The 26,508-nt window shown below is 45.0% G+C and overlaps 1 protein-coding gene and 1 pseudogene across 3 annotated transcripts; both read left to right on the forward strand.

The window, feature by feature from the left end:
• The first annotated feature begins 1,013 nt into the window (after nucleotides 1-1,013).
• On the forward strand, nucleotides 1,014-1,852 carry LOC103629332 (uncharacterized; annotated as a pseudogene).
• A 12,078-nt stretch (nucleotides 1,853-13,930) lies between these two features.
• Nucleotides 13,931-19,587, forward strand: LOC103629333 (Protein kinase superfamily protein with octicosapeptide/Phox/Bem1p domain). 3 transcript variants are annotated; one of them, XM_008650485.3, is made up of 10 exons: nucleotides 14,059-15,024; nucleotides 15,136-17,034; nucleotides 17,155-17,306; nucleotides 17,389-17,460; nucleotides 17,552-17,704; nucleotides 17,766-17,929; nucleotides 18,007-18,154; nucleotides 18,789-18,911; nucleotides 19,068-19,155; nucleotides 19,249-19,587. In XM_008650485.3, exons 1-10 carry the CDS (start codon nucleotides 14,340-14,342, stop codon nucleotides 19,422-19,424), a joined length of 3,660 nt encoding a protein of 1,219 aa, XP_008648707.1. In that variant the 5' UTR covers nucleotides 14,059-14,339; the 3' UTR covers nucleotides 19,425-19,587. The 3 variants fall into 3 exon arrangements, with proteins under 3 accessions (XP_008648706.1, XP_008648707.1, XP_008648708.1); XM_008650486.4 differs by having other exon boundaries at nucleotides 14,061-14,964; XM_008650484.4 differs by having other exon boundaries at nucleotides 13,931-17,034.
• Nucleotides 19,588-26,508: the final 6,921 nt, after the last annotated feature.

Raw genomic sequence — 26,508 nt, forward strand, 5'->3', positions numbered from 1 at the left:
GAGGTACTTTGCCATCCTTAGCTAACTTTTAACAGCCTAATCACACCTCTAGTCGTGCCTCGATCGCCTCGCGTATGGTTTTCCAATGTGTGTGATCAGGTCGAGCCATGATTAGTGCTGGATAAAATGGACTGGTTGCAAAGTCCGCATCTACAAATCCTTTCGCTGGTGATTTTTCAAGTCTCCATCATTTTCTTGAACTTGGATTTTCGGGCTAGCCATGGGTCAACTGTGATGTTATTCGACCTTCACACCCGTCCCATGTGCTATGAACTTAGCGTGACCACTTGTTGGTAAACCTCTTTCTGTGTGTTTTACCCAAGAGGTTGCATCTAGTTCTGATTGGGTAAAATCGCGTATTTGCCGCCTGCCCAACGGACTCAGATAATACAGTGTCATCAGAAAAAGCAAACTGCACACATGGAACCTTATGTGATCTTATGGTAGACATCGTCTCTATTGGTGGACATTTCTAGATTAGCCTAAGGCGATTCATGTTATGTCCACTAGAGAAACGACATCCGGAGACACTCGCCTTTATTTGGAAATGTCTCACGATTATCGTTGATATGGACAGGAGTTACATGCTGCTCTACTCTTAAAAGTCTTTCGCTCCGAATCTTGGGACGAGATTCTTTTAAGGGGGAGGGCTGTAACACCCCAGGTGTTTATCGTCTACTCGCCCACGTGTGTAGACTTTAACACGTGATAGCGGTAAATAAAATGACACTAAGTTTTAATCATCATCGCCTATCTCGATTTTAAAATCTAAAAAAAATAAATATCCCTCGGATCCTATCCAATCCTGTCGCCCCTCCTGCTCAGATTTTCTTCTCAGCGGCATTATCCCTTCACGCGCGCTCCTTATCCTCTTCTCCCACAGGCGCGCTCAGATTTTCTTCATCATGTGCCCAACCTTCATCTTCCAGCCGCCGCCCGACGAGCTCTTCTCCATCTCCCTCCACGCCCTGGCTCCTCTGCTGGCCGCTGGACGCGTGTGTGCCAGGGAGCGCTCCCTCCTCCCTTGTTTCCCTAGCGCATGGACTTCTCTTTACCCCAGTTCCTTGCCATGGCACACCCGAAGCTCCCTTCTGCTTCCTGCTCGGCGTCCTGCTCCAGCGATGCAGCTCGCCCCATCCATGGCCGCGGTGCCCCTCTACCTGCTGGAACTTCCTTGTCCGCGAGCCCTCCCTCGTCCAAGCGCCCGACCGCCCCAGCTCGCACCCAAACTCCCTGCTTGGATTTCGTCTAGATCGAGCTGCTCCCATGGCGATTTCCCCTCGGATTCCTCCCTGTTCGCGCCCCTCTCTCTCTCTCTCTCGAGTCTCTGTGCCGCGCCCTGGCTCGGATTCTGCTCGACGCCCCTGCTTCCCTCAACTCCGGTATGCGTTGCGTTCTGTCGTGCTCCTCCCTCGTCGGAGCTCGCCGTCTGGCCATGGTGGTGGCACTGTTGTGCCTTTGCTCCCAGGTTGACGCACGCCCCGGCACTACTCTTCACTGGATTCGCCTTGCTCCATCCCCTGGCCGTGGATGTCGTCGTCCTCCAGCCCCGTGGATGCGCGCTCCTCTACCCCAACATCGGTAGCATCCCTGTGCTTGTGTTCGTCGACCTTCACTCCTCTCACCATGGTTGGCCAACCTCGCCGATGCTACTCTTTGGGGTCGCCTCTAGGCCTGATCGATGATTTCCCTCAGCCCAAGCCTTGCCTGCGCGGCTAGACCTCCTTGACGCCCTCACCTTGTTTGGGTGCTCGTCGCTTGAAATGCGGGAGATGAGCCACGTCTCCCTCCAATTGTTGTCATGGCGGGCGACCTTGTTGTATCAAGCCGGTCATCGTCCTTGCCTACGGCTACTTCCGCTGGCCCCTCACGTCGCTGCCGCTCAATACATGTGCTACGCCATTGGATGCTGGTCAAACCAGGGACATGCTTCCTTCCTTGTCAACGCAATAGCAGCCCCCTTGCTCCTCACCGTCGTGCTCCCTTTGCCGCCGGGCCGTGCATTGTCACGTTCACTTCATTGTGTCGTCGTGGATTTGTCGACGTACTGATGTGGTACCTGGATCACGCTCGCCTCAACCCGAACGAGTCGTACTTCCATCCTCTTCATCAGATAGAAATCGTCACGCTGGCACGTTGAGATCGTTGATCGCTATCCTCGTCTACGCCAAGCCCCAAGCTATGAAGACGCTCTTGTGCTGGCCCGCGTCATCATCATTCTTATCGTGGATTACCGACGTCAGTCGCCTCGACAACAACCACATCCACGACTCTGCCGTTCCAATAATTTTGCCGTACCGCCCTTCAAATCTAAGTCCTCGTCCGTTGGATCGTCGTTGACCTTGCAACTTCAGCTCGAGTTAAATATGGTGAGTTGATTCGCTATTTCTATTATTAGTTTGATGATTGGATTAGCTAGATTTAATAGTCGTGATGATTCTCGTGTTTAGTAGGCATGCTGTGGGATGAGCTCCATATTCTTACTATTTTAGGTATGCTGCTCTGTGACGTCGTTCCTAAATAAATTGGAAGTGAGTAGCGCTAGCGAACCAATTTCAGTCGAAATACGAGAAACCCCAAGATAAAGCCAATGATTTTATCTAGTAGTTATCGTATTCTATATTTAGTAATAGACTGAGTGTCATGGATGAATGTTGATTGCTACTAGAATAATTTAAATGAATAGTAGCGACAAGTCTGTTTCAGTTAAAATATGAGAATTTCATGATAAAGGGTCTACAATAATGTTTTAAGTCATTAAGCCTTAAAATTATGGTCTTATAAAGATCTACAGTCTTTGATAATACTCTACTTACGAGACTATGGAATAGTAATTTTAAAGCTAATTGTAAAGCTACTAATTGTTATTCTAAGTCCAAGGTATACTAGATTAATTAACCTAAGTATTGTTAGTCTTTGATATTAGGTGTTAGCTAAGAAAAATATAAATTTCATGCTTATTGTGTCGTTCGTGATGTTTGAGTTCGATTTGGTTAAGCTAGGAAGGCACGACTATTGCACTTATTTATATGTCAATAACTAGTGTTTCCGTATGAAATAGTACAACGCCTTGCTGCTAGGTGTTTAATTCGCGGACATGTAGTAATATTTAGTCTCGCACTATTCTTGTTTATCTGCATTCATGTGCATTATGCAAATCATTTAGGTACGTTCGTTGATCATGTGATGCGGAAGACGACCCCAGGATAATGCAGTGAGTGAACATCTCCGCAAGACGACGTCGTCAATCAGACGAACCTGAAGACGGATAATCTGACAAATGTCAAGACAAAAGATGGTCATCAAGCGGACGTCGTCTAACAAACACTAACATAGTGTTTATTCCAGGCAATCCCCGGTGCATGCAACCCCTTCCTTGTGTTTTTAAATTATTTTTACACACTTTAAGTCTAGCGAAATGTGCATTAGGTTTATAGGAGTTGCTTGGAAATCCCTTGATGCATTGCCTACCTTGATATCCATACCTTTATAGATACTTCTGATGAAGTATCAAAATATGATTTACAAAAATGCTTAGCCCTGCTATGATCTTGTGGATAGAGGTTGTCTTTTGCATTAAGGCCTAGCTCAGGGGTTATCCTGAGGAAAGATGGCTTCTACCTGCAAGAATATTTTCATTGAGAGCATGGTGGGATCTTACTGCAAAGTTTACTTTGATGCTCTTTTCATCCTAAGGAATACAAACAATCCTAAGGGTGGAAGTACTTAAATCAGGACTTGGGCTAGGAACAGGTGATGTTCTACCTAGGTTGATTAAGGATTGGATGCGTATGTAGGCTTGCTGATCAAGGACTATCTTAACTGGCCACATGCCCTAGATATGGGACAGGGTAAGGTTTGCCTCGGGCAGACTAATAACAGAATAAGATAACACGCAATGGGAGTGGAGAGATGGCGAGAGTAGCGTGTACCCTCCGTGGCAAGAGGTTGGACGGTGGTGTATCTATGCTCTCGGTTGGCGTGAACCTGATTTGGTCTTAAGAACCCCGGTGGCGAGTTGACATATGCAAGGATTAAGTGCTACATATGTCGTGTGGTTAGAGATCCTCAGCTGAGTAAATCGATTTGGATCGCCGTTATATCCACGGACAGTGGAGACTTGGTCACTGCCCTACAACCTAAGTCAAGATGTGAACCTCATGAATAAAAATGATGTTGTATTGATGAGATGGTGAAATTAGACCAGATGCAAACAGAGTCTATTAATATTTAATCTGGCGTTAAAATATTGAAAGTAAGGACTCACTTTAGTAAGCTAATTCTGCAAAAGTATCTAAGTTGATTCTTGCTAAAGCCTCTCCTTGATTCCCAAATCCAGCATATCCTTGAGAGTCTTTTTTTAGTCGGGTAAGTCTTGCTGAGTAATTCCATACTCAGGGTTTTATTCACTGTTGTTTTTCAGGTTATAGTTTTGTGCTGCTGTTGATGGTGTTAAGTGCCGGTGGGCTCGGCCTTCTTATATAAGTATACCCCGTCTTTATCTTCTTATTGAGGATGGTCACTTAAGCTAGCATATATTTCAAACTTATAAACAATTTATAACAGTTCAAAGTTATTCCTTTGAATCACTTTTTGTAATCACTCTGATCATGTACATTATAAAACTTGATGTAACATGTAAAATTTGGTAATAAGATTTTCGCTGCAAAATTGTTGGTGTGTGATTTCTGTTTACTTAATCCCGCGGTTCTGGTTGTAAGTGGTTTATCCGATGTCCTTGGGGCAATCGGACGGATCCTGTTAAGTTATCTGGTGCACATGCATAATAGTCTGAAGTCTTTGAGACAAAGACAGGTGAAAGTCGCCTAGAGGGGGGTGAATAGGCAAATCTGAAATTTATAAACTTAAGCACACACTACAAGCCGGAGTTAGCGTTAGAAATAGAAACGAGTCCGAAAGAGAGGGCGAAAACAAATCACAAGCGAATAAGAGAGGATGACACGGTGATTTGTTTTACCGAGATTCGGTTCTTGCAAACCTACTCCCCGTTGAGGTGGTCACAAAGACCGGGTCTCTTTCAACCCTTTCCCTCTCTCAAACGGTCACTTAGACCGAGTGAGCTTCTCTTCTCAATCACACGGGACACTAAGTCCCCACAAGGACCACCACACAATTGGTGTCTCTTGCCTTGATTACAATTGAGTTGGAAACAAGAAAGAAGGAAGAAGAAAAGCAATCCAAGCACAAGAGCTCAAATGAACACAACTGTCTCTCTCTAGTCACTAATTTGTTTGGAGTGATTCCGGACTTGGGAGAGGATTTGATCTCTTTGATTGTGTCTTTGAATGAGGTCTAGAGCTCTTGTATGAGGTTTGATGGCTGAAAACTTGGATGCAATGAATGGTGGGTGGTTGGGGGTATTTATAGCCCCAACCACCAAAATGACCGTTGGTGAGGGCTTCTGTCGCATGGCGCACCGGACAGTCCGGTGCGCCACCAGACACTGTCTGGTGCGCCAGCCACGTCACCATGCCGTTGGGTTCCGACCGTTGGAGCTTCTAACAGGTGGGCCATCGGACAGTCTGGTGGTGCACCGGACAGGTCCTGTTCACTGTCTGGTGCGCATTCTGGCGCCTGCTCTGACTCTGCGCGCGCAGCTGGCACTGTTCACTGTTCACTGTAGCCGTTGCAGACGACCGTTGGCGCAGATAGTCGTTGCTCCGCTGGCACACCGGATAGTATGGTGCTACACCGGACAGTCCGGTGAATTATAGCGGAGTGGCTCCCTAAATTCCCGAAGGTGGCAAGTTCGGAGTGGAACTCTCTGGTGCACCGGACACTGTTCGGTGGCACACCAGACAGTCCAGTGCGCCAGACCAGGGCTGCCTTTGGGTTGTCTTTTGCTCTTTTTATTTGAACCCTTTCTTGGACTTTTTGTTGATTTGTGTTGAACCTTTGGCACCTATAAAACTTATAATCTAGAGCAAACTAGTTAGTTCAATAATTTGTGTTGGGCATTTCAACCACCAAAATCATTTAGGAAAAGGTGTAAGCTTATTTACCTTTCAATCTCCCCCTTTTTGGTGATTGATGCCAACACAAACCAAAGCAAATGTATAAGTGCAGAATTGAACTAGTTTGCATAAGGTAAGTGCAAAGGTTACTTGGAATTAAACCAATATATATCTCATAAGACATGCATGAATGTTTTCTTCTATTTTAACATTTTGGACCATGCTTGCACCACATGTTTTGTTTTTGCAAACTCTTTTGGAAATTCTTTTTCAAAGTCTTTTGCAAATAGTCAAAGGTATATGAATAAGATTTTGAGAAGCATTTTCAAGGTTTGAAATTTTCTCCCCCTGTTTCAAATGTTTTTCCTTTGACTAAACAAAACTCCCCCTTAATGAAATTCTTCTCTTAGTGTTCAAGAGGGTTTTAGATATTAATTTTGAAAAAAAGGTCATACTAATTTGAAATTATAAAAAAATAAGATACCAATTGTAAAAACTTTCTTTTAATACAAATTGAAAGACTTTTTGAAATTGGTGGTGGTGCGATCCTTTTGCTTTGGGCTAATACTTTCTCCCCCTTTGGTATGAATCGCCAAAAACGGATACTTGTGAGTGAAATATAAGCCCTTTTACTTTCTCTCCCCCTTTGGCAAATAATATATGAGTGAAGATTATACCAAATTGGAGAGTGATACGGAGTGACGGCGAAGGATGAATAATTCGATGGAGTGGAGTGGAAGTCTTGTCTTCGCCGAAGACTCCTTTTCCCTTTCAATCTATGACTTAGCATGAAATACACTTGAAAATCACATTAGTCATAGCAAGGAAAGACAAATGATCAAAGGTACATAAATGAGCTAAGTGTGCAAAATATCAATCAAAATTCCTAGAATCAAGAATATTTAGCTCATGCCTAAGTTTGGTAAAAGTTTTCTCATCTAAAGGCTTGGTAAAGATATCGGCTAATTGTTCTTTGGTGCTAACATATGCAATCTCGATATCCCCCCGTTGTTGGTGATCTCTCAAAAAGTGATACCGAATAGCGTGTTTAGTGCGGCTGTGCTCAACGGGATTATCCACCATGCGGATTGCACTCTCATTATCACATAGAAGAGGAACTTTGGTTAATTTGTAACCATAGTCCCTAAGGGTTTGCCTCATCCAAAGCAATTGCATGCAACAATGGCCTGTGGCAATATACTCGGCTTCGATGGTAGAAAGAGCTACAAAATTTTGTTTCTTAGAAGCCCAAGACACCAGAGATCTTCCCAAGAATTGGCAAGTCCCTGATGTGCTCTTTCTATCAATTTTACACCCTGCCCAATCAGCATCTGAATAACCAATTAAATCAAATGTGGATCCTCTGGGGTACCAAAGGCCAAACTTAGGAGTATAAACTAAATATCTCAAGATTCGTTTTACGGCCCTAAGGTGAACTTCCTTAGGATCGGCTTGGAATCTTGCACACATGCATACAGAAAGCATAATATCCGGTCGAGATGCACATAAATAAAGTAAAGAACCTATCATCGACCGGTATACCTTTTGATCTACGGATTTACCTCCCGTGTCGAGGTCGAGATGTCCATTAGTTCCCATGGGTGTCTTGATGGGCTTGGCATCCTTCATCCCAAACTTAGTGAGTATGTCTTGAATGTACTTCGTTTGGCTGATTAGGTGCCTTCTTGGAGTTGCTTCACTTGAAATCCTAAGAAGTACTTCAACTCCCCCATCATAGACATCTCGAATTTTTGAATCATAATCCTACTAAACTCTTCACAAGTAGATTTGTTAGTAGACCCAAATATGATATCATCAACATAAATTTGGCATACAAACAAATCATTTGCAATAGTTTTAGTAAAGAGAGTAGGATCGGCTTTTCCGACTTTAAAGCCATTAGCAATAAGAAAATCTCTTAGGCATTCATACCATGCTCTTGGGGCTTGCTTGAGCCCATAAAGCGCCTTAGAGAGTTTGTAGACATTGTTAGGATACTCACTATCTTCAAAGCCGGGAGGTTGCTCAACATAGACCTCCTCCTTGATTGGTCCATTGAGGAAGGCACTTTTCACGTCCATTTGATAGAGCTTAAAGCCATAGTAAGTAGCATAGGCAAGTAATATACGAATTGACTCAAGCCTAGCTACGGGTGCATAGGTTTCACCGAAATCCAAACCTTCGACTTGTGAATATCCTTTGGCCACAAGTCGGGCTTTGTTCCTTGTCACCACACCATGTTCATCTTGCTTGTTGCGGAAGACCCACTTGGTTCCTACAACATTTTGGTTAGGACGTGGAACTAAATGCCATACCTCATTCCTTGTGAAGTTGTTGAGCTCCTCTTGCATTGCCAACACCCAATCCGAATCCCTTAATGCGTCTTCCACCCTGTATGGCTCAATAGAAGATACAAAGGAGTAATGTTCACAAAAATGAGCAACACGAGATCGAGTGGTTACCCCCTTATGAATATCGCTGAGGATGGTGTTCACGGGGTGATCTCGTTGTATTGCTTGGTGGACTCTTGGGTGTGGCAGTCTTGGACCCTCATCATCTTCCTTGTCTTGATCATTGACATCTCCCCCTTGATCATTGTCCTCCTCTTGAGGTGGCTCCTCTTGATCTTCATTTTCATCATCTTGAGCTTGATCCTCATCTTGGGTTGGTGGAGATGCTTGATTTGAAGATGATGGTTGATCTTGTGCTTGTGGAGGCTCTTCGGATTCCTTAGGACACACATCCCCAATGGACATGTTCCTTAGAGCGACGCATGGAGCCTCTTCATCATCTAGCTCATCAAGATCAACTTGCTCTACTTGAGAGCCGTTAGTATCATCAAACACAATGTCACAAGAAACTTCAACTAGTCCAGTGGACTTGTTAAAGACTTTATATGCCCTTGTGTTTGAATCATAACCAAGTAAAAAACCTTCTACAACCTTAGGAGCAAATTTAGATTTTCTACCTCTTTTAACAAGAATAAAACATTTGCTACCAAAGACTCTAAAATATGAAACATTGGGCTTTTTACTGGTTAGGAGTTCATAGGATGTCTTCTTGAGGATTCGGTGAAGGTAGAGACGGTTGATGGCGTAGCAAGCGGTGTTGATTGCTTCCGCCCAAAACCGGTCCGAAGTCTTGTACTCATCAAGCATGGTCCTCGTCATGTCAAGTAGAGTTCTATTCTTCCTCTCCACTACACCATTTTGTTGTGGTGTGTAGGAAGAAGAGAACTCATGCTTGATGCCCTCCTCCTCAAGGAAGCCTTCTATTTGTGAGTTCTTGAACTCCGTCCCGTTGTCGCTTCTAATCTTTTTGATCCTTAAGCCAAACTCATTTTGAGCCCGTCTCAAGAATCCCTTTAAGGTCTCTTGGGTTTGAGATTTATCCTGCAAAAAGAATACCCAAGTGAAGCGAGAATAATCATCCACAGTTACAAGACAATACTTACTCCCGCTGATGCTTATATAAGCAATCGGGCCGAATAGATCCATGTGGAGTAGCTCAAGCGGCCTGTCGGTCGTCATGATGTTCTTGTGTGGATGATGGATACCAACTTGCTTCCCTGCTTGACATGCGCTACAAACCCTATCTTTCTCAAAATGAACATTTGTTAGTCCCAAAATGTGCTCTCCCTTTAGAAGCTTATGAAGATTCTTCATCCCAACATGGGCTAGTCGGCGATGCCAGAGCCAACCCATGTTAATCTTAGCAATTAAGCAAGTGTCGAGTTCAGCTCTATTAAAATCAACTAAGTATAGCTGACCCTCTAACACTCCCTTAAATGTTACTGAATCATCACTTCTTCTAAAGACAGTAACACCTAAATCTGTAAAAAGACAGTTGTAGCCCATTTTGCATAATTGAGAAACAGAAAGCAAATTGTAATATAAAGAATCTACAAGAAAAACATTGGAAATGAAATGGTCAGGTCATATAGCAATTTTACCAAGTCCTTTGACCAAACCTTGATTTCCATCCCCGAATGTGATAGCTCTTTGGGGATCATTGTTTTTCTCGTAGAAGGAGAACATCCTTTTCTCCCGAGTCATGTGGTTTGTGCACCCGCTGTCAATTATCCAACTTGAGCCCCCGGATGCATAAACCTACAAAACAAGTTTAGGCCTTGTTCTTAGGTACCCAAACGGTCTTGGGTCCTTTCACATTAGAAACAAGCACCTTAGGTACCCAAACACAAGTCTTTGATCCCTTGTGTTTGGCCCCAACATATTTGGCAACTACTTTGCCTGATTTGTTAGTTAAAACATAAGATGCATCAAAAGTCTTAAATGAAATATTAGGTTCATTTGATGCAATAGGAGTTTTCTTCTTAGGCAATTTAGCACGAGTGGATTGCCTAGAACTAGATGCCTCACTCTTATACATAAAAGCATGATGAGAGCCAGAGTGAGACTTCCTAGAATGAATTCTCATAATTTTGTGCTCGGGATAACCGGCGGTGTATAAAATGTAACCCTCGTTATCTTGAGCCATGGGAGCCTTGCTCTTGACAAAGTTAGACAATCTTTTAGGGGCATTGAGTTTGACATTGCCTCCCTGTTGGAAGCCAATGCCATCCTTAATGCCAGGGCGTCTCCCACTATAAAGCATACTACGAGCAAATTTAAATTTTTCATTGTCTAACTCATGCTCGGCGATTTTAGCATCTAATTGTGCTATATGATCATTTTGTTGTTTAATCATAGCAATGTGATCATGGATAGCATCAACATTAACATCTCTACATCTAGTGCAAATAGATACATGCTCAATGGTAGAAGTAGAGGGTTTGCAAACATTTAACTCATCAATCTTAGCATGTAACATGACATTTTCATTTCTAAGATTGGAAACAATATCATTGCAAACATTTAAATTCTTAGCCTTTGCAATTAATTTGTCATTCTCAGTTTTAAGGCTAGAAATTGATTCATTTAGTTTGTCAATCTTAGCAAGTAAATTAGTATTATCATTTTTAAGGTTGACAAGAGAATCATCACTAACATTTCATTTTTAACCTTAGCAATCAATTTATCATTTTCAAATCTAAGGTTGGAAATAGTGTCATGGCAAGTGCTTAGCTCACTAGTTAACTTTTCACATTTTTCTATCTCCCGAGCATAAACATTTTTAACTTTAACATGCTTCTTATTTTCTTTAATAAGGAAGTCTTCTTGGCTATCCAAGAGTTCATCCTTCTCATGAATGGCACTAATCAATTCATTTAATTTTTCCTTTTGTTTTATGTTTAAGTTGGCAAAAAGGGTGAGCAAGTTATCTTCATCATCACTAGAATTTTCCTCATCACTAGAAGTTGCATACTTAGTGGAGGATCTAGATTTTACCTTTTTCTTCTTGCCGTCCTTTGCCATGAGGCACTTGTGGCCGACGTTGGGAAAGAGGAGTCCTTTGTTGACGGTGATGTTTGCGGCATCCTCGTCGGAGGAGGAGTCAGTGGAGCTCTCGTCGGAGTCCCACTCCCGGCAAACATGGGTATCACCGCCCTTCTTCTTGTAGTACCTCTTTTTCTCCTTCTTCTTCTTCCCTCTCTTGTCGTCGCCCCTGTCACTGTCACTAGAGATAGGACATTTTGCTATAAAGTTGACCAGGCTTACCATATTTGTAGCAAACCTTCTTGGAGCGGGGTTTGTAATCCTTCCCTCTCCTTTGCTTGAGGATTTGGCAGAAGCTCTTGATGATGAGCGCCATCTCCTCATTGTCGAGCTTGGAGGCATCGATGGGGAATCTACTTGATGTAGACTCTTCTTTCTTCTCCTCCGTCGCCTTGAATGCAACGGGTTATATCTCGGGTGTGGAGGAGGCGCCTTGCTCGATGATTTTCTTGGAGCCTTTGATCATCAATTCAAAGCTCACAAATTTTCCTATAACCTCCTCGGGAGACATTAGCTTGTATCTAGGATCACCACGAATTAATTGAACTTGTGTAGGATTAAGAAAAACGAGTGCTCTTAGAATAACCTTGACCATTTCATGGTCATCCCATTTTGTGCTCCCGAGGTTGCGCACTTGGTTCACCAAGGTCTTGAGCCGATTGTACATTGCTTGTGGCTCCTCCCCTTGATGAAGCATGAAGCGACCGAGCTCCCCTCGATTGTTTCCCTCTTGGTGATCTTGGTCACCTCGTCTCCCTCGTGCGCGGTCTTGAGCACGTCCCAAATCTCCTTTGCACTCTTCAACCCTTGCACCTTATTATACTCCTCTCGACTTAGAGAGGCGAGGAGTATAGTAGTGGATTGGGAGTTGAAGTGTTGGATTTGTTTGACCTCCTCTGAATCATAATCCTTGTCCCCCTTCTTTGGTACCTGCGCTCCATACTCAACAATATCTCATATGCTTTTGTGGAGTGAGGTTAGGTGATGCCTCATTTTATCACTCCACATAGAATAATCTTCACCTTCAAACATAGGTGGTTTACCTAATGGGACGAAAAGTAATGGAGTGCGTTTTGAAATACGAGGATAGCGAAGGGACATCTTACTATACTTCTTGCGTTCATGGCGCTTAAAAGTGACGGATGTCGATTTCGAGCCGGAGGTGGAGGGTGACAAAGAGTCGGTCTCGTAGTAGACCATCTTCTTCATCTTCTTCTTCTTGTCACCATTCCGTTGGGACTTGATGGAGGAAGAGGATTCCTCCTTGTGCTTGTGGGCGGACTCCCTTGAATGTGTTCTCCCCGAGCTTGCGGACTTGTTGCCGGTCCCGATCACCCTCATGGCGGATGCTCCCGACATTACTTCGAGTGGTTAGGCTCTAATGAAGTACCGGGCTCTGATACCAATTGAAAGTCGCCTAGAGGGGTGGGGGTGAATAGGCAAATCTGAAATTTATAAACTTAAGCACACACTACAAGCCGGGGTTAGCGTTAGAAATAGAAACGAGTCCAAAAGAGAGGGCAAAAACAAATCACAAGCGAATAAGAGCGGATGACACGGTGATTTGTTTTACCGAGGTTCGGTTCTTGCAAACCTACTCCCCATTGAGGTGGTCACAAAGACCGAGTCTCTTTCAACCCTTTCCCTCTCTCAAACGGTCACTTACACCGAGTGAGCTTCTCTTCTCAATCACACGGGACACTAAGTCCCCACAAGGACCACCACACAATTGGTGTCTCTTGCCTTGATTACAATTGAGTTGGAAACAAGAAAGAAGGAAGAAGAAAAGCAATCCAACCGCCCAATGTGCTCCCAATCTTCCACCTTTTTTTGTTCTTGCGCTGGTTTTTGTTTCTCGCCTCTGCTAGTACCCATTTTCACACGTGAGACCTGGTGAGGCAGCTGTCGTCCTCTTCTCGCAATGGACCAACGACCCCACAACCAGATAGAGACATGGGCAATGTGACATGACCAACGGCCCCACAACGTGACATGACATGGACAACATGACCTGGTGACGCTGTCGCTGTTTTTGTTTCCATATTTTTGGTCGAACAGAGTGGCACAAAAAACATCGTGACATGGACGATCAACACACAAATATTGTGGGTCACAATAACAAATTGATTAGGTTTTTGATAGTATTAGGAGCCATTGGAGCATTGACACTTTTTTTAGAAATTTAAGTAATAGATCCCAATACTTGTGTATTTGGACACATATTTTTGGGAATTTGTTAGAGATACTCTTACCCACAACAATATAATATTAGAAAATGTTTACAGCAGTATCACGTAAGCGAATCATAAAACTAATTAGGTTTAAAAAACTTGTCTTACTGTTTATAACTGTTTATAAGTAATTAGTTTTTAATTAATCTATATTTAGTATTTCTAACCAGTATTCAAACATATTAGTTTTCGAAATCCAAACGGGCCCTTAGCCCTGTATCAGACACACCCATGGTAAATCGTAGGTCCAGATTTTTTTTAGTTGTGAATCTGTCCTAACGACTGGGCCTGCGTCCCGGCAGCTAAGCACCGTTAATCTAGCCAGCGCAGCCGATCAGTGGGTAACGCCGTAACGGCCAAAAGAAGCGCGCCTGTCAGACACGAAACTGTGCAACGTGGAGATCGCAGGAGGGCCCGGGAGAATTTATCCGCAGCATCGCCCGTTCTCCAGACCCCACTGCCGATTCCGCGATTCGTTTCGGTGCCTCCGCGGTGGAGGTGGAGCGGAGCCAGCCTCTTGCCGTGCCGCGCGCGGCCGTGGCCGACCGAGCGAGAGAGTGGCAAGGCAAGCGGGGATTTGCGGGAAGGAAGGAAAACCCCGCGCGAGACTCACGTCGCGCCTCCGGCCTCCCCCCTCCCCCCTCCCCCAGCGCGCCTTTCGGATTCTGTTGCGCCCTCGCCAGGGGCCTCGGCGAACAAGCGGTGCGCGCGAGCGGCGGGAACCCTAGGCGGCGGTGATGGCGAGCAGGGGAGCCGTGGCGCCGGCGGTGGACCCTAGCAGCCCGAGCTCGAGGGCGTGGGGCGGGGAGGACGAGACGCCTGGGGCGGGGAAGGTGAAGCTGATGTGCAGCTACGGGGGCCGGATTGCGCCGAGGCCCGGGGACGGGGCGCTGCGGTACGTGGGCGGCCAGACGCGGCTCATCTCCGTACCGCGCGCCGCCTCCTTCGGGGAGCTCCTGCGGAAGGTGGAGGCGGTGGACGAGGCCTCCGCCTCCTCTGGCGGGGTGCTACTCAGGTACCAGCTCCCTGGGGAGGACCTCGATTCGCTGATCTCCGTCTCAGGCCCGGAGGACTACGACAACATGATGGAGGAGTACGAGAAGCTGGCCGCTGCCGCGCCCGACGGCTCCGCCAAGCTGCGGGTCTTCCTCTTCCCGGCCTCCGGGAGCGATGCGGCCGGCTCTGGCTCCGGGTCCCACCTCGTCGCCGCGGTGGACGAGTCTGGGCAGCGGTACATCGACACCATCAACTGCGTCTCCGCGGAGGCTATGGCCGTGGCCATGCGTCCGAAGGACAGTGTCGCCAGTGCCGGTTCCTCCGCACACAACTCCGAGGCATCCGAGTACAGCGGCCTAGTGGAAGGTATGTCACCGCGGGCGGTGCCGCCGCCTGCGTCCGCTGCAACTGAGTATTCATATTCAGGTGGGGCCCATTACCTTAGTGCTTTCCCGGAGTCGGTTGGGTTCACTGCAGTCTCGTTGTCATCTCCGGCGATGGGCATCCCGGCTCAAAATCCCATCTTTGTTGTGACAGAGCCATCAACGTTACCGCCTCATCAGGTTGCTCCTGCTTATGCAACACCGCATCAGCCGCCTCAAGTAACCACTTATGTGCAGCAGCAGCCTCAAGTCACCCATTATGTACAACACCAGCATCCTCAGTCTGCTGCTTATGTGCAGCAGGTGCCGCAGTCGTACATAGAGCCACAGCAGGTACAATACATCAACACCCAACAATTTGGTGGGCATGGGGTGCCGCAATCTGTCAATTACGTGCCTGTGCATATGAACCAATTCATGCCCAGCATTCCTGTGACGGGTTCTTTGGCCACCACTGCTGCTCAAGGCAGTACGTTCAGGCCTGCTTCCGCAGGTGCAGAACCAGTTCTGGAGACCACACAGTTCACAAGGCCAGTGCAAGCTCAGGTTGATCATAGTTACCGGGTGGTGCAAACTCCGCTATCACAGCTTCCTCCTTTGTCTTCTGTGCATCAGCAGGCAAATGATGCGCAGAGGCAGAGGTTTGGTGTTCAACAAGCGATGATAAGTGCAGTAAGCATGCCAGTGGTGACCAGTTCAGGCACAATTCCTGTGGTGGTTAGCTCGGCCACTGTTCCATCATTGAGATATGATGATTGCACAATGTGCCAAAAAGCATTGCCACATGCTCATTCAGATAATATTATCCGGGAGCAGGGAAATTCTCGTGCAACAGGCAACCTTGAGGCAGCTCCAATGTTTTATAGCCCCCATCAAGACAGTGGATCCAACAAATCTAGTCTAGGTGCAAGTTCAGGAACTCCTACAAACTATGTGGCGGAACCAAGAGCTGGGAACACAGCAGTGATGACACAATTTAATTCGACTCTTCCTGCCAGAAAACCTGCAGTTCAGGCAACTGCATCTCCGGATACAGGTGTGCCGGTTCAACCCACCGTGATTCCTTTACCAGTGTCCAGTGCACCTGCTCCAGATGGAGTATTTGTCGGTCATTCTCCTCAGGCTGGGGCTGAAGATCCTGTCAGGTACCAGCAGCAACTATTCTCTTATAGCATGCAGCCAGCACAAGTTCTAGTGAATGGCCCACAAGGCATTGATGCCAGTGCATACAAGGATTCAAATCATCCAGCAGCGGAACCGCTGAGAGAATATGCACACAATCTTCTTCATGACTATGCCAGAGCTATCGATGTTCATACGCAAGCAGTTCATTTGGGTCCTATTGCACCACCAGAATCTACTGTGCATGGGAAGCCTTCTACTTATGGTATCATTGATCATGCCAAAGTTGGAAAGCTACCTTTAAATATTGATGGTAGTTCTATCTACAAATCTCAAGCTGGAGGGTATCATATAGGGATTACAAATGCCTTTGCTGCTCCTGCATTCAACCAAGAGGAAAACATTTCCAGGCACAGTGAGAAGCCACGTTATGCTTTTGATATTGGTACACAAAATGTCCATCCTGACATAATCCAGCAACCACCCAATCTGGCTGTCCAGAGCAACCTTATAGCTCCCATTGAACCACCTGGTTCTAATGAAAAGGTTACTGTGCTACCATCTAACTCTGGTGCTCAGGTTCCTTCTGGATCACCTGTACAGCGTCCTAAAGAAATGGCCAATCACTTGGTTTCAATTCCCCCCAATGGCAGTAACAAATTTCCATTGCAGTCTACTGTTGGTATTGATCGTGTTGAAGGTACACAGGAACCGGCTTATGCAGATTCACTTTTCTCAAATCAGGATCCTTGGAAAGCAGTGGGCAATGCATCTTTAGTGCCTCCAAGACCAAACAAGCTAACTAAGGAGTCTGTTGTTTCTGGAGGTCAATATATTGATGGCCATATGCCTGATATGAACATGCATGCTGCCATACCCTCAGAAGAAGACTCATGTTTTAAGGATATGCACACAGTTAAATTGAACAAAGGTTGGTACACTATCATGCTATACTGTTTAGGCAGTACTACTACGATATTATTTAAAAATTATAATGGACTAGCAACAATTCCTCTGCCACTCTCTTTCATTCTTTTTTTACTTCTGAAAGGACCTGGAGAAGATAGTATCAAGCGACAATTACAAGCTGTTGCTGAAGGGGTAGCCGCATCAGTTCTTCAGCCACCCTTTCCTGAAAAAACAGTGGTGTTCTCTGGGGATCACATCGATTCGCATGGAGCAGAAGTTGATGTCAAGTTCCAGGTGGGAGATGTTTCTTTGTTAGCTGGCCTAACTCAATTGTTCTTTGATTTGTTGTAATCTTTAGCTGTACTTTTGGGTTCAGGATGAAGGGAACAATCAGTCAGACAAAATAAGTCAAGGGGTTCAAGTTTTAGATGACAACGATAACCTTCAGGTTTTTGTTATGTTATTATTTATTTCCACATTTTATGCGAAACTTTAAATGCATTATCCTTATTTCCCACTTTGTTGATAAATGATAACAGATAATAAAGAACAGTGACCTTGAAGAATTGCGTGAACTTGGTTCTGGAACCTTTGGTACTGTTTACCATGGAAAGTGGAGAGGTTCAGATGTTGCTATAAAGAGAATCAACGATCGATGCTTTGCTGGGAAGGCTTCTGAGCAAGAGCGTATGGTATGAAAATGCTGTGTTTTAAATTGAATCCACCATGTTCTAAGTTTTCTTTTGTCAGTAGAGGACTGATTTCTGGAACGAGGCAGACAAGCTTGCATCTTTGCACCATCCAAACGTAGTAGCCTTCTATGGTGTTGTTGTAGATGGACCTGGTGGATCTGTTGCAACGGTAACAGAATACATGGCTAATGGCTCACTCCGACAAGCATTACAAAGACATGAAAAGTATACTACTCTTTTCATTGCAAACATAATGCTTTTCATACGATGACAAGTCTAAGTTCATCTTATTCTATCAACAGGATCTTTGATCGGCGTAGGCGTCTACTAATTGCAATGGATGTTGCATTTGGAATGGAATATCTCCATGGGAAGAATATAGTGCATTTTGACTTGAAGAGTGACAATCTGCTTGTCAACCTAAGGGATCCTCAACGGCCTATATGCAAGGTGCTTATCATCATAAACACCTTCACCCCTAATGATGCATGCACAATAAACTAGATCAGATAACCCTTAATAACTCATGCAGCCATGCTAGTGAAGTAATGCACTTGTACCTTATGCTTATACTTGAATGTGTAGTTCTTTTATTTATCTTTAAGGAAGCAAGTGACTAAGTTAGGTTAAGGTCCAATCTTTTTTCCACATGTATTAATCAAAAGCACACCCACTCATATGGACGAATGTGTTTATGAAGCACATAATTATATTTATTTTATACCAAGGATGTAATTCTTTAGAGAATTGTTGGTTCCAGCACTAGCAGGACAACGTGCAATGTTTTAAAGGGGTGTTTCCGTGTTTGGTTTGAAGAATGAGTTACTCCATCATTTACTCATTCCTCACTTTATCTATTTGGTTTGTAAAATGGAATAAAATGATGCAGTATCACTTCCTTCCTCATAAGTCAATAATTAATACTAGTATGAGAAATTTATCCATTCCACCAAATTTGAGGGATCAACTAATGATGCACTACCTCATCTGGGATAAAATTGCTCCTCAAACCAAAACACCCTGTAAGCATCTCTGATATTCTTGGTTGAGTTCGGACATGAGGACGACCTTCCTATTTTTGTAGGTTGGTGATTTGGGATTATCAAAGGTCAAATGCCAGACACTAATCTCTGGCGGAGTAAGAGGAACACTTCCTTGGATGGCCCCTGAGTTGTTGAATGGCAGCAGCAGCCTTGTCTCGGAAAAGGTTTGGCTCCATTGCACCCCCTTTGGCCTAATGTGTGCACTCCCTTTTCTTTTACCCCCTTTGGCCTAATGTGTGCACTCCCTTTTCTTTTGACCTGCGTCTGGAGGAATATGTTGTTCCTGTTGCATGGGTGACCTTCATATTCTTTGGATGTAGGTTGACGTCTTCTCGTTTGGCATTGTGATGTGGGAGCTACTTACAGGTGAAGAGCCTTACGCCGAGCTGCACTATGGGGCCATTATAGGTAGGCGCATAACTTATGCTGCTATTATATATCTTATACTTGGGGAATCCAATGCCATTCTTGTCCCTGAACTTCTCTGCCTGCTTCACTCAGGTGGAATCGTGAATAACACGCTGCGACCTCCGGTGCCCGAGTCCTGTGATCCCCAGTGGAGGTCACTGATGGAGCGGTGCTGGTCAGCCGAACCGTCAGAGAGGCCGAGCTTCACCGAGGTCGGCAAGAGCCTGCGCGCCATGGCTTCTCCTACCAAGGCACAACAATCGAAATAGATGCTTTAGCCTTGCCTCTCGCGTCCTTCTGTTCAGCAGATTGTTTCAGTCTTCAAACCGAGGAGGTGCCACCATGGCTGGCCTGCCTTTTGTACATGAATAAGTTGAAGAAAAATACGAGAATGTGGCATGCTTATAGAGTCGGTGGATGCTTGATGCTTCCTGTCTTGCTTTTGACATGGATCGTGGATATATATGGTAGTACAGCGTAGTGTAAGAGTGGCCCCTCGTTCTCACGTCCATTAGGAGTTCAGGACGAGGTGAGAGCATCTTTAGCAGCGCTCAAATTAGGGCCTCACTTTTGATCTGAAGACTTATTTTGGCGGGCCTAGCTTTTGACATGTGCTCTAACAAAGTTCTCCAATCTATCGCAACAGACAATGGGCCTGTTTGGTTCAGCTTTTTTCTGACCAACTTTTCTAAAAATCTGGCTGTGGGGAGAATCTGGCTGTGGGAATAATCTGAGTATCATTACGATTACGTGTGAAGGAAGATAAAGTTGTTCATAAGGCTCAGATCTAGAAAGTGATGGATTCCTACTATTACAACGACTCAACCGATTATGTGTTTATATTGATTTTGGATGGTTTTTGTCCCAACGAATTTTATAGAAGCTGGCTGAAAAGCTGAGCGTTTGGCAGTCCGCAGCATCTTTTAGCGGCCAGAAGCTGTCAGAAGCCGAAACAAACAGGGCCAATGACATTCGAGATCCACCTATCATCCTTCAGGCCTTTACCTTGCCCGTCGATCAAGAGGAAATCTGTGTCTGCGTCATCTTTTACCTCGCTCAGTCGCTCTTGTCTATCCAGATTTATAGGGGCTGGAAATTAAGCTCGAGGGCCTCGAACTGAGCTGAGCCAGCTTTTTGGGCTCGTTGCCGTAGCGAACCGAGCCGGCTCGCGAGATATGTTAAATTACTTAATATGTAGAAAAATAATGGATATTGGAAAATTTTATAGATAGTCAGTTTGTTTCTTAGTGTTTCGTACTAGATATATGACAATTCATAATTTAGATTACTCAATAATGAATTATATATATACTTTATATTTATATACTAAAAAATTATTCTATAATGCAATTGTATATATCAGGGTGTAGCTCACGAGCGTTGACTCAGTTTATTACCAATCCTACATAGAAAACCTATGCCTGTGTGTCCTTGTCTACCGAGGGGGAACTCATGCTTGTGTCATCCTTTACCTCGGGCTTGTCTACCGAGAGAAAATCTATGCCTGTGTCAGAGCACTAGGAGAGGCCCACTCCACTCGTGTTAGGGAGGAATGAGGATGATCCTGCGTCGCTCACAGAGCCGGGGAAGAGTCTGCGCCCAATGAGCATAGGCCATGTTTAGTTTCCTTTCTTACCTAATTAATTATTCTATCTTGATTTTTTATCCTTTTGACACGGTAAACCTCTCCACCATTTAGTCCTTAAGTTAGGTCACCCCATATGATCTCTAGATGATCATCAAACTTTCAATCACCACTAAACCGTCTAGATGATATTTATAAACATGAGTAACAAGCACAAACTATCATTTGACTTAAACAAGACTAATAAAAAATGGATGCACACTTACTACTCTTAATACGCTAACAAGGCCGCTAATCAAGTGGTTATCAACTCTTAAGTCCCTCAATAGGCAACGGTTCTTCCTCACTCTCAAATGGTTCCTTCAGAAGTTGAAATGAGCAAGAAGGCTAGAATAGACAAGTTGGGTTGTATTTATAATCCCAATCAACCAACTAGCAATTATACTAAATCTAGGAAAAATCCACAATCATCGGACCGTCCGACAACTAAGCATTGGACCATTGATATTGGTTTAACCAGACACAAATCACAATGACTTTACTGTGTTAGACATACCTCTTAGAGTGTGCTGCATTATGTGTGTTGGGGGCCTTATATGCCGAAGATCCTCATTCAACCTTTTGCTTCGGCCATGGAAAAAATAGTGCTCTATAGCACCGCTATAGCGGTGAAAGGGAATTAGGCTTACACCTAGTTCCTAAATAATTTTGGTGGTTGAATTGCCCAGCACAAATATTGGACTGACTAGTTTGCTCTAGTGTATAAGTTATACAGGTGCAAAAGGTTCACATCTAGCCAATAAAAAGATCAAGTGTTGGATTCAATAAAGGAGCAAAGGGGCAACCGAGGGCACCCCTGGTCTGGCGCACCGGACTGTCCGGTGTGCCACCGGACAGTGAACAGTACCTGTCCGGTGCACCAGGGAACTCAGACTCAAACTCTTCACCCTCGGGATTTCTCGGAAGACGGCGCGCTATAATTCACCGGACTGTCCGGTGTGCACCGGACATGTCCGGTGCTCCAAGGAAGCTCGGCCTCCTGAACTCGCCAGCCTCGGGTTCGCGCGGCAGCCGCTCCGCTATAATTCACCGGACTGTCCGGTGTACACCGGACTGTCCGGTGTGCCAGCGGAGCAACGGCTCCCTGCGGCGCCAACGGCTCCCTGCGGTGCATTAAATGCGCGCGCAGCGCGCGCAGAAGTCAGAATCGCCCATGCCGGTGCACCGGACATCAAACAGTACATGTCCGGTGTGCACCGGACACCCAGGCGGGCCCACAAGTCAGAAGCTCCAACGGCTAGAATCCAACGGCAGTGATGACGTGGCAGGGGCACCGGACTGTCCGGTGTGCACCGGACTGTCCGGTGCGCCATCGAGCAGACGCCTCCAGCCAACGGTCACTTTTGGTGGTTGGGGCTATAAATACCCCAACCATCCCACATTCATAGCATCCAAGTTTTCCACTTCTCAACTACTACAAGAGCTCTAGGCATTCAATTCTAGACACATTCAAAGAGATCAAATCCTCTCCAATTCCACACAAAACCCTAGTGACTAGAGAGAGTGATTTGCCGTGTTCATTTGAGCTCTTGCGCTTGGATTGCTTCTTTTCTTTCTCACTTGTTCTTGAGATCACAACTCCATTGTAATCAAGGCAAGAGGCACCAATTGTGTGGTGGCCCTTGCGGGGAAGTTTTGTTCCCGGCTTTGATTAGAGAAGAGAAGCTCACTCGGTCCGAGGGACCGTTTGAGAGAGGGAAGGGTTGAAAGAGACCCGGCCTTTGTGTCCTCCTCAACGGGGAGTAGGTTTGCAAGAACCGAACCTCGGTAAAACAAATCTCCGTGTCTCATTTGCTTATTCGCTTGGGATTTGTTTTGCGCCCTCTCTTGCGGACTCATTTATTATTACTAACGCTAACCCCGGCTTGTAGTTGTGTTTATATTTGTAAATTTCAGTTTCGCCCTATTCACCCCCCCTCTAGGCGACTATCAATTGGTATCAGAACCCGGTGCTTCATTAGAGCCTAACCGCTCGAAGTGATGTCGGGAGATCACGCCAAGAAGGAGATGGAGACCGGCGAAAAGCCCACTACAAGCTACGGGAGCACTTCATCTGAAGAGTCCCGCACCAAAAGGAGGGAGAAGAAGAAGAGCTCCTCCAACAAAGGGAAGGAGAAGAAATCTTCTTCTCATCACAAAGAGAAGAAGGAAAAATCTTCTTCCCACAAGCCGCATCGGAAAGGCGACAAGCACAAGAGGATGAGGAAGGTGGTCTACTACGAGACCGACACTTCATCAACATCGACCTCCGACTCCGATGCGCCCTCCGTCACTTCTAAGCGCCAAGAGCGCAAGAAGTATAGTAAGATCCCTCTACGCTACCCTCGCATTTCCAAACATACACCTTTACTTTCCGTCCCACTAGGCAAACCACCAACTTTTGATGGTGAAGATTACGCTAGGTGGAGCGATTTAATGCGATTTCATCTAATCTCGCTCCACAAAAGCATATGGGATGTTGTTGAGTTTGGTGCGCAGGTACCATCAATAGGGGATGAGAACTATGATGAGGATGAGGTAGCCCAAATCGAGCACTTCAACTCACAAGCCACAACAATCCTCCTCGCCTCACTAAGTAAAGAAGAATATAACAAAGTGCAAGGGTTGAAGAACGCCAAGGAGGTTTGGGATGTGCTCAAAACCGCGCACGAGGGAGATGAGCTCACCAAGATCACCAAGCGGGAAACGATCGAGGGGGAGCTCGGTCGGTTCCGGCTTAACAAAGGGGAGGAGCCACAACACATGTACAACCGGCTCAAGACTTTGGTAAACCAAGTGCGCAACCTCGGGAGCAAGAAGTGGGATGACCACGAAGTGGTAAATGTTATTTTAAGATCTCTCATTTTTCTTAATCCCACTCAAGTTCAATTGATTCGTGGTAATCCTAGATATACTAAAATGACCCCCGAGGAAGTTATCGGGCATTTTGTAAGTTTTGAGTGCATGATAGAAGGCTCAAGGAAAATCAACGAGCTTGGCGAGCCATCCGAAGCTCAACCCGTTGCATTCAAGGCAACGGAGGAAAAGAAGGAGGAGTCTACACCAAGCCGACAACCAATAGACGCCTCCAAACTTGACAATGAGGAGATGGCGCTCGTCATCAAGAGCTTCCGCCAAATCCTCAAACAAAGGAGGGGGAAAGACTACAAGTCCCACTCCAAGAAGGTTTGCTACAAATGTGGTAAGCCCGGTCATTTTATTGCTAAATGTCCTATGTCTAGTGACAGTGACCGAGGCGACGACAAGAAGGGGAGAAGAAAGGAGAAGAAAAGGTACTACAAGAAGAAGGGCGGCGATGCCCATGTTTGTCGGGAATGGGACTCCGATGAGAGCTCAAGCGACTCCTCCGACGACGAGGACACCGCCAACATCGCCGTCACCAAGGGACTCCTCTTCCCCAACGTCGGCCACAAGTGCCTCATGGCAAAGGACGGCAAAAAGAAGAAGGTTAAATCCAACTCCTCCACTAAATATGAATCTTCCAGTGATGATAATGCTAGTGATGAGGAGGATAATTTGCGTATTCTCTTTGCCAATCTTAACATGGAGCAAAAAGAAAAACTAAATGAATTGATTAGTGCTATTCATGAAAAGGATGATCTTTTGGACTCCCAAGAGGATTGTCTAATTAAAGAAAACAAGAAACATGTTAAGGTTAAAAAGGCTTATGCTCTAGAAGTAGAAAAATGTGAAAAATTGTCTAGTGAGCTAAGCACATGCCGTGAGATGATTGACAACCTTAGAAATGAAAATGCTATTTTAAATGCTAAGGTTGATTCACATGTTTGTAATGTTTCAATTCCCAATCTTAGAGATGATAATATTGACTTGCTTGCTAAGATTGATGAATTGAATGTATCTCTTGCTAGTCTTAGATTAGAGAATGAAAATTTGATTGCTAAGGCTAGAGATTTTGATGTTTGCAATACTACCATTTCCGACCTTAGAACTAAGAATGAAATGTTGCATGCTAAGGTTGTAGAACTTAAATCTTGCAAACCCTCTACATCTAATGTTGAGCATGTATCTATTTGCACTAGATGTAGAGATGTTGATGTTAATACTATACTTAATCATATGGCTTTAATTAAACAACAAAATGATCATATAGCAAAACTAGATGCTAAAATTGCCGAGCATAACTTAGAGAATGAAAAATTTAAATTCGCTAGAAGTATGCTCTATAATGGGAGACGCCCTGGCATCAAGGATGGCATTGGCTTCCAAAGGGGAGACAATGTCAAACTTAATGCCCCTCCAAAGAACTTATCTAACTTTGTTAAGGGCAAGGCTCCCATGCCTCAGGATAACGAGGGTTACATTTTGTACCCTGCCGGCTATCCTGAGAGCAAGATTAGGAAAATTCATTCTAGGAAGTCTCACTCTGGCCCTAATCATGCTTTCATGTATAAGGGTGAGACATCTAGATCTAGGCAACCAACCCATGCCAAGTTGCCTAGAAAGAAAACCACTAATGCATCAAATGATCATATTGTTTCATTTAAAACTTTTGATGCATCTTATGTGCTTACTAGCAAATCCGGCAAGGTAGTTGCCAAATTTGTTGGGGGCAAACACAAGGGCTCCAAGACTTGTGTTTGGGTACCCAAAGTTCTTGTTTCTAATGCCAAAGGACCCAAAACAGTTTGGGTACCTAAAGTCAAGAACTAAAATTGTTTTGTAGGTTTATGCATCCGGGGGCTCAAGTTGGATACTCGATAGCGGGTGTACAAACCACATGACCGGGGAGAAAAGGATGTTCTCCTCATATGAGAAAAACAAAGATCCCCAACGAGCTATCACATTCGGGGATGGAAATCAAGGGTTGGTCAAAGGTTTGGGTAAAATTGCTATTTCACCTGACCATTCCATTTCCAATGTTTTTCTTGTTGATTCATTAGATTACAACTTGCTTTCTGTTTCCCAATTATGTCAAATGGGCTACAACTGTCTTTTTTCCGATATAGGTGTCACTGTCTTTAGAAGAAGTGATGATTCAATAGCATTTAAGGGAGTGTTGGAGGGTCAGCTATACCTGGTAGATTTTGATAGAGCTGAACTCGACACTTGCTTAATTGCTAAGACTAACATGGGTTGGCTCTAGCACCGCCGACTAGCCCATGTTGGGATGAAGAATCTTCATAAACTTCTAAAAGGAGAGCACATTTTAGGATTAACAAATGTTCATTTTGAGAAAGACAGGATTTGTAGCGCATGCCAGGCAGGGAAGCAAGTTGGAGCCCATCATCCACACAAGAACATCATGACGACCGACAGGCCGCTTGAGCTACTCCACATGGATCTATTCGGCCCGATTGCTTACATAAGTATCGGCGGGAGTAAGTATTGTCTTGTTATTGTGGATGATTATTCTCGCTTCACTTGGGTATTCTTTTTACAGGAAAAATCTCAAACCCAAGAGACCTTAAAGGGATTCTTGAGACGAGCTCAAAATGAGTTCGGCTTAAGGATCAAGAAAATAAGAAGCGACAACGGGACGGAGTTCAAGAACTCTCAAATTGAAGGCTTCCTTGAGGAGGAGGGCATCAAGCATGAGTTCTCCTCCCCCTACACGCCACAACAAAATGGTGTAGTGGAGAGGAAGAATCGAACTCTATTGGACATGGCAAGAACCATGCTTGATGAGTACAAGACACCGGACCGGTTTTGGGCCGAAGCGGTCAACACCGCCTGCTACGCCATCAACC

This window comes from Zea mays, chromosome 6, assembly GCF_902167145.1.
Source record: "Zea mays cultivar B73 chromosome 6, Zm-B73-REFERENCE-NAM-5.0, whole genome shotgun sequence".
NCBI lineage: Eukaryota > Viridiplantae > Streptophyta > Magnoliopsida > Poales > Poaceae > Zea > Zea mays.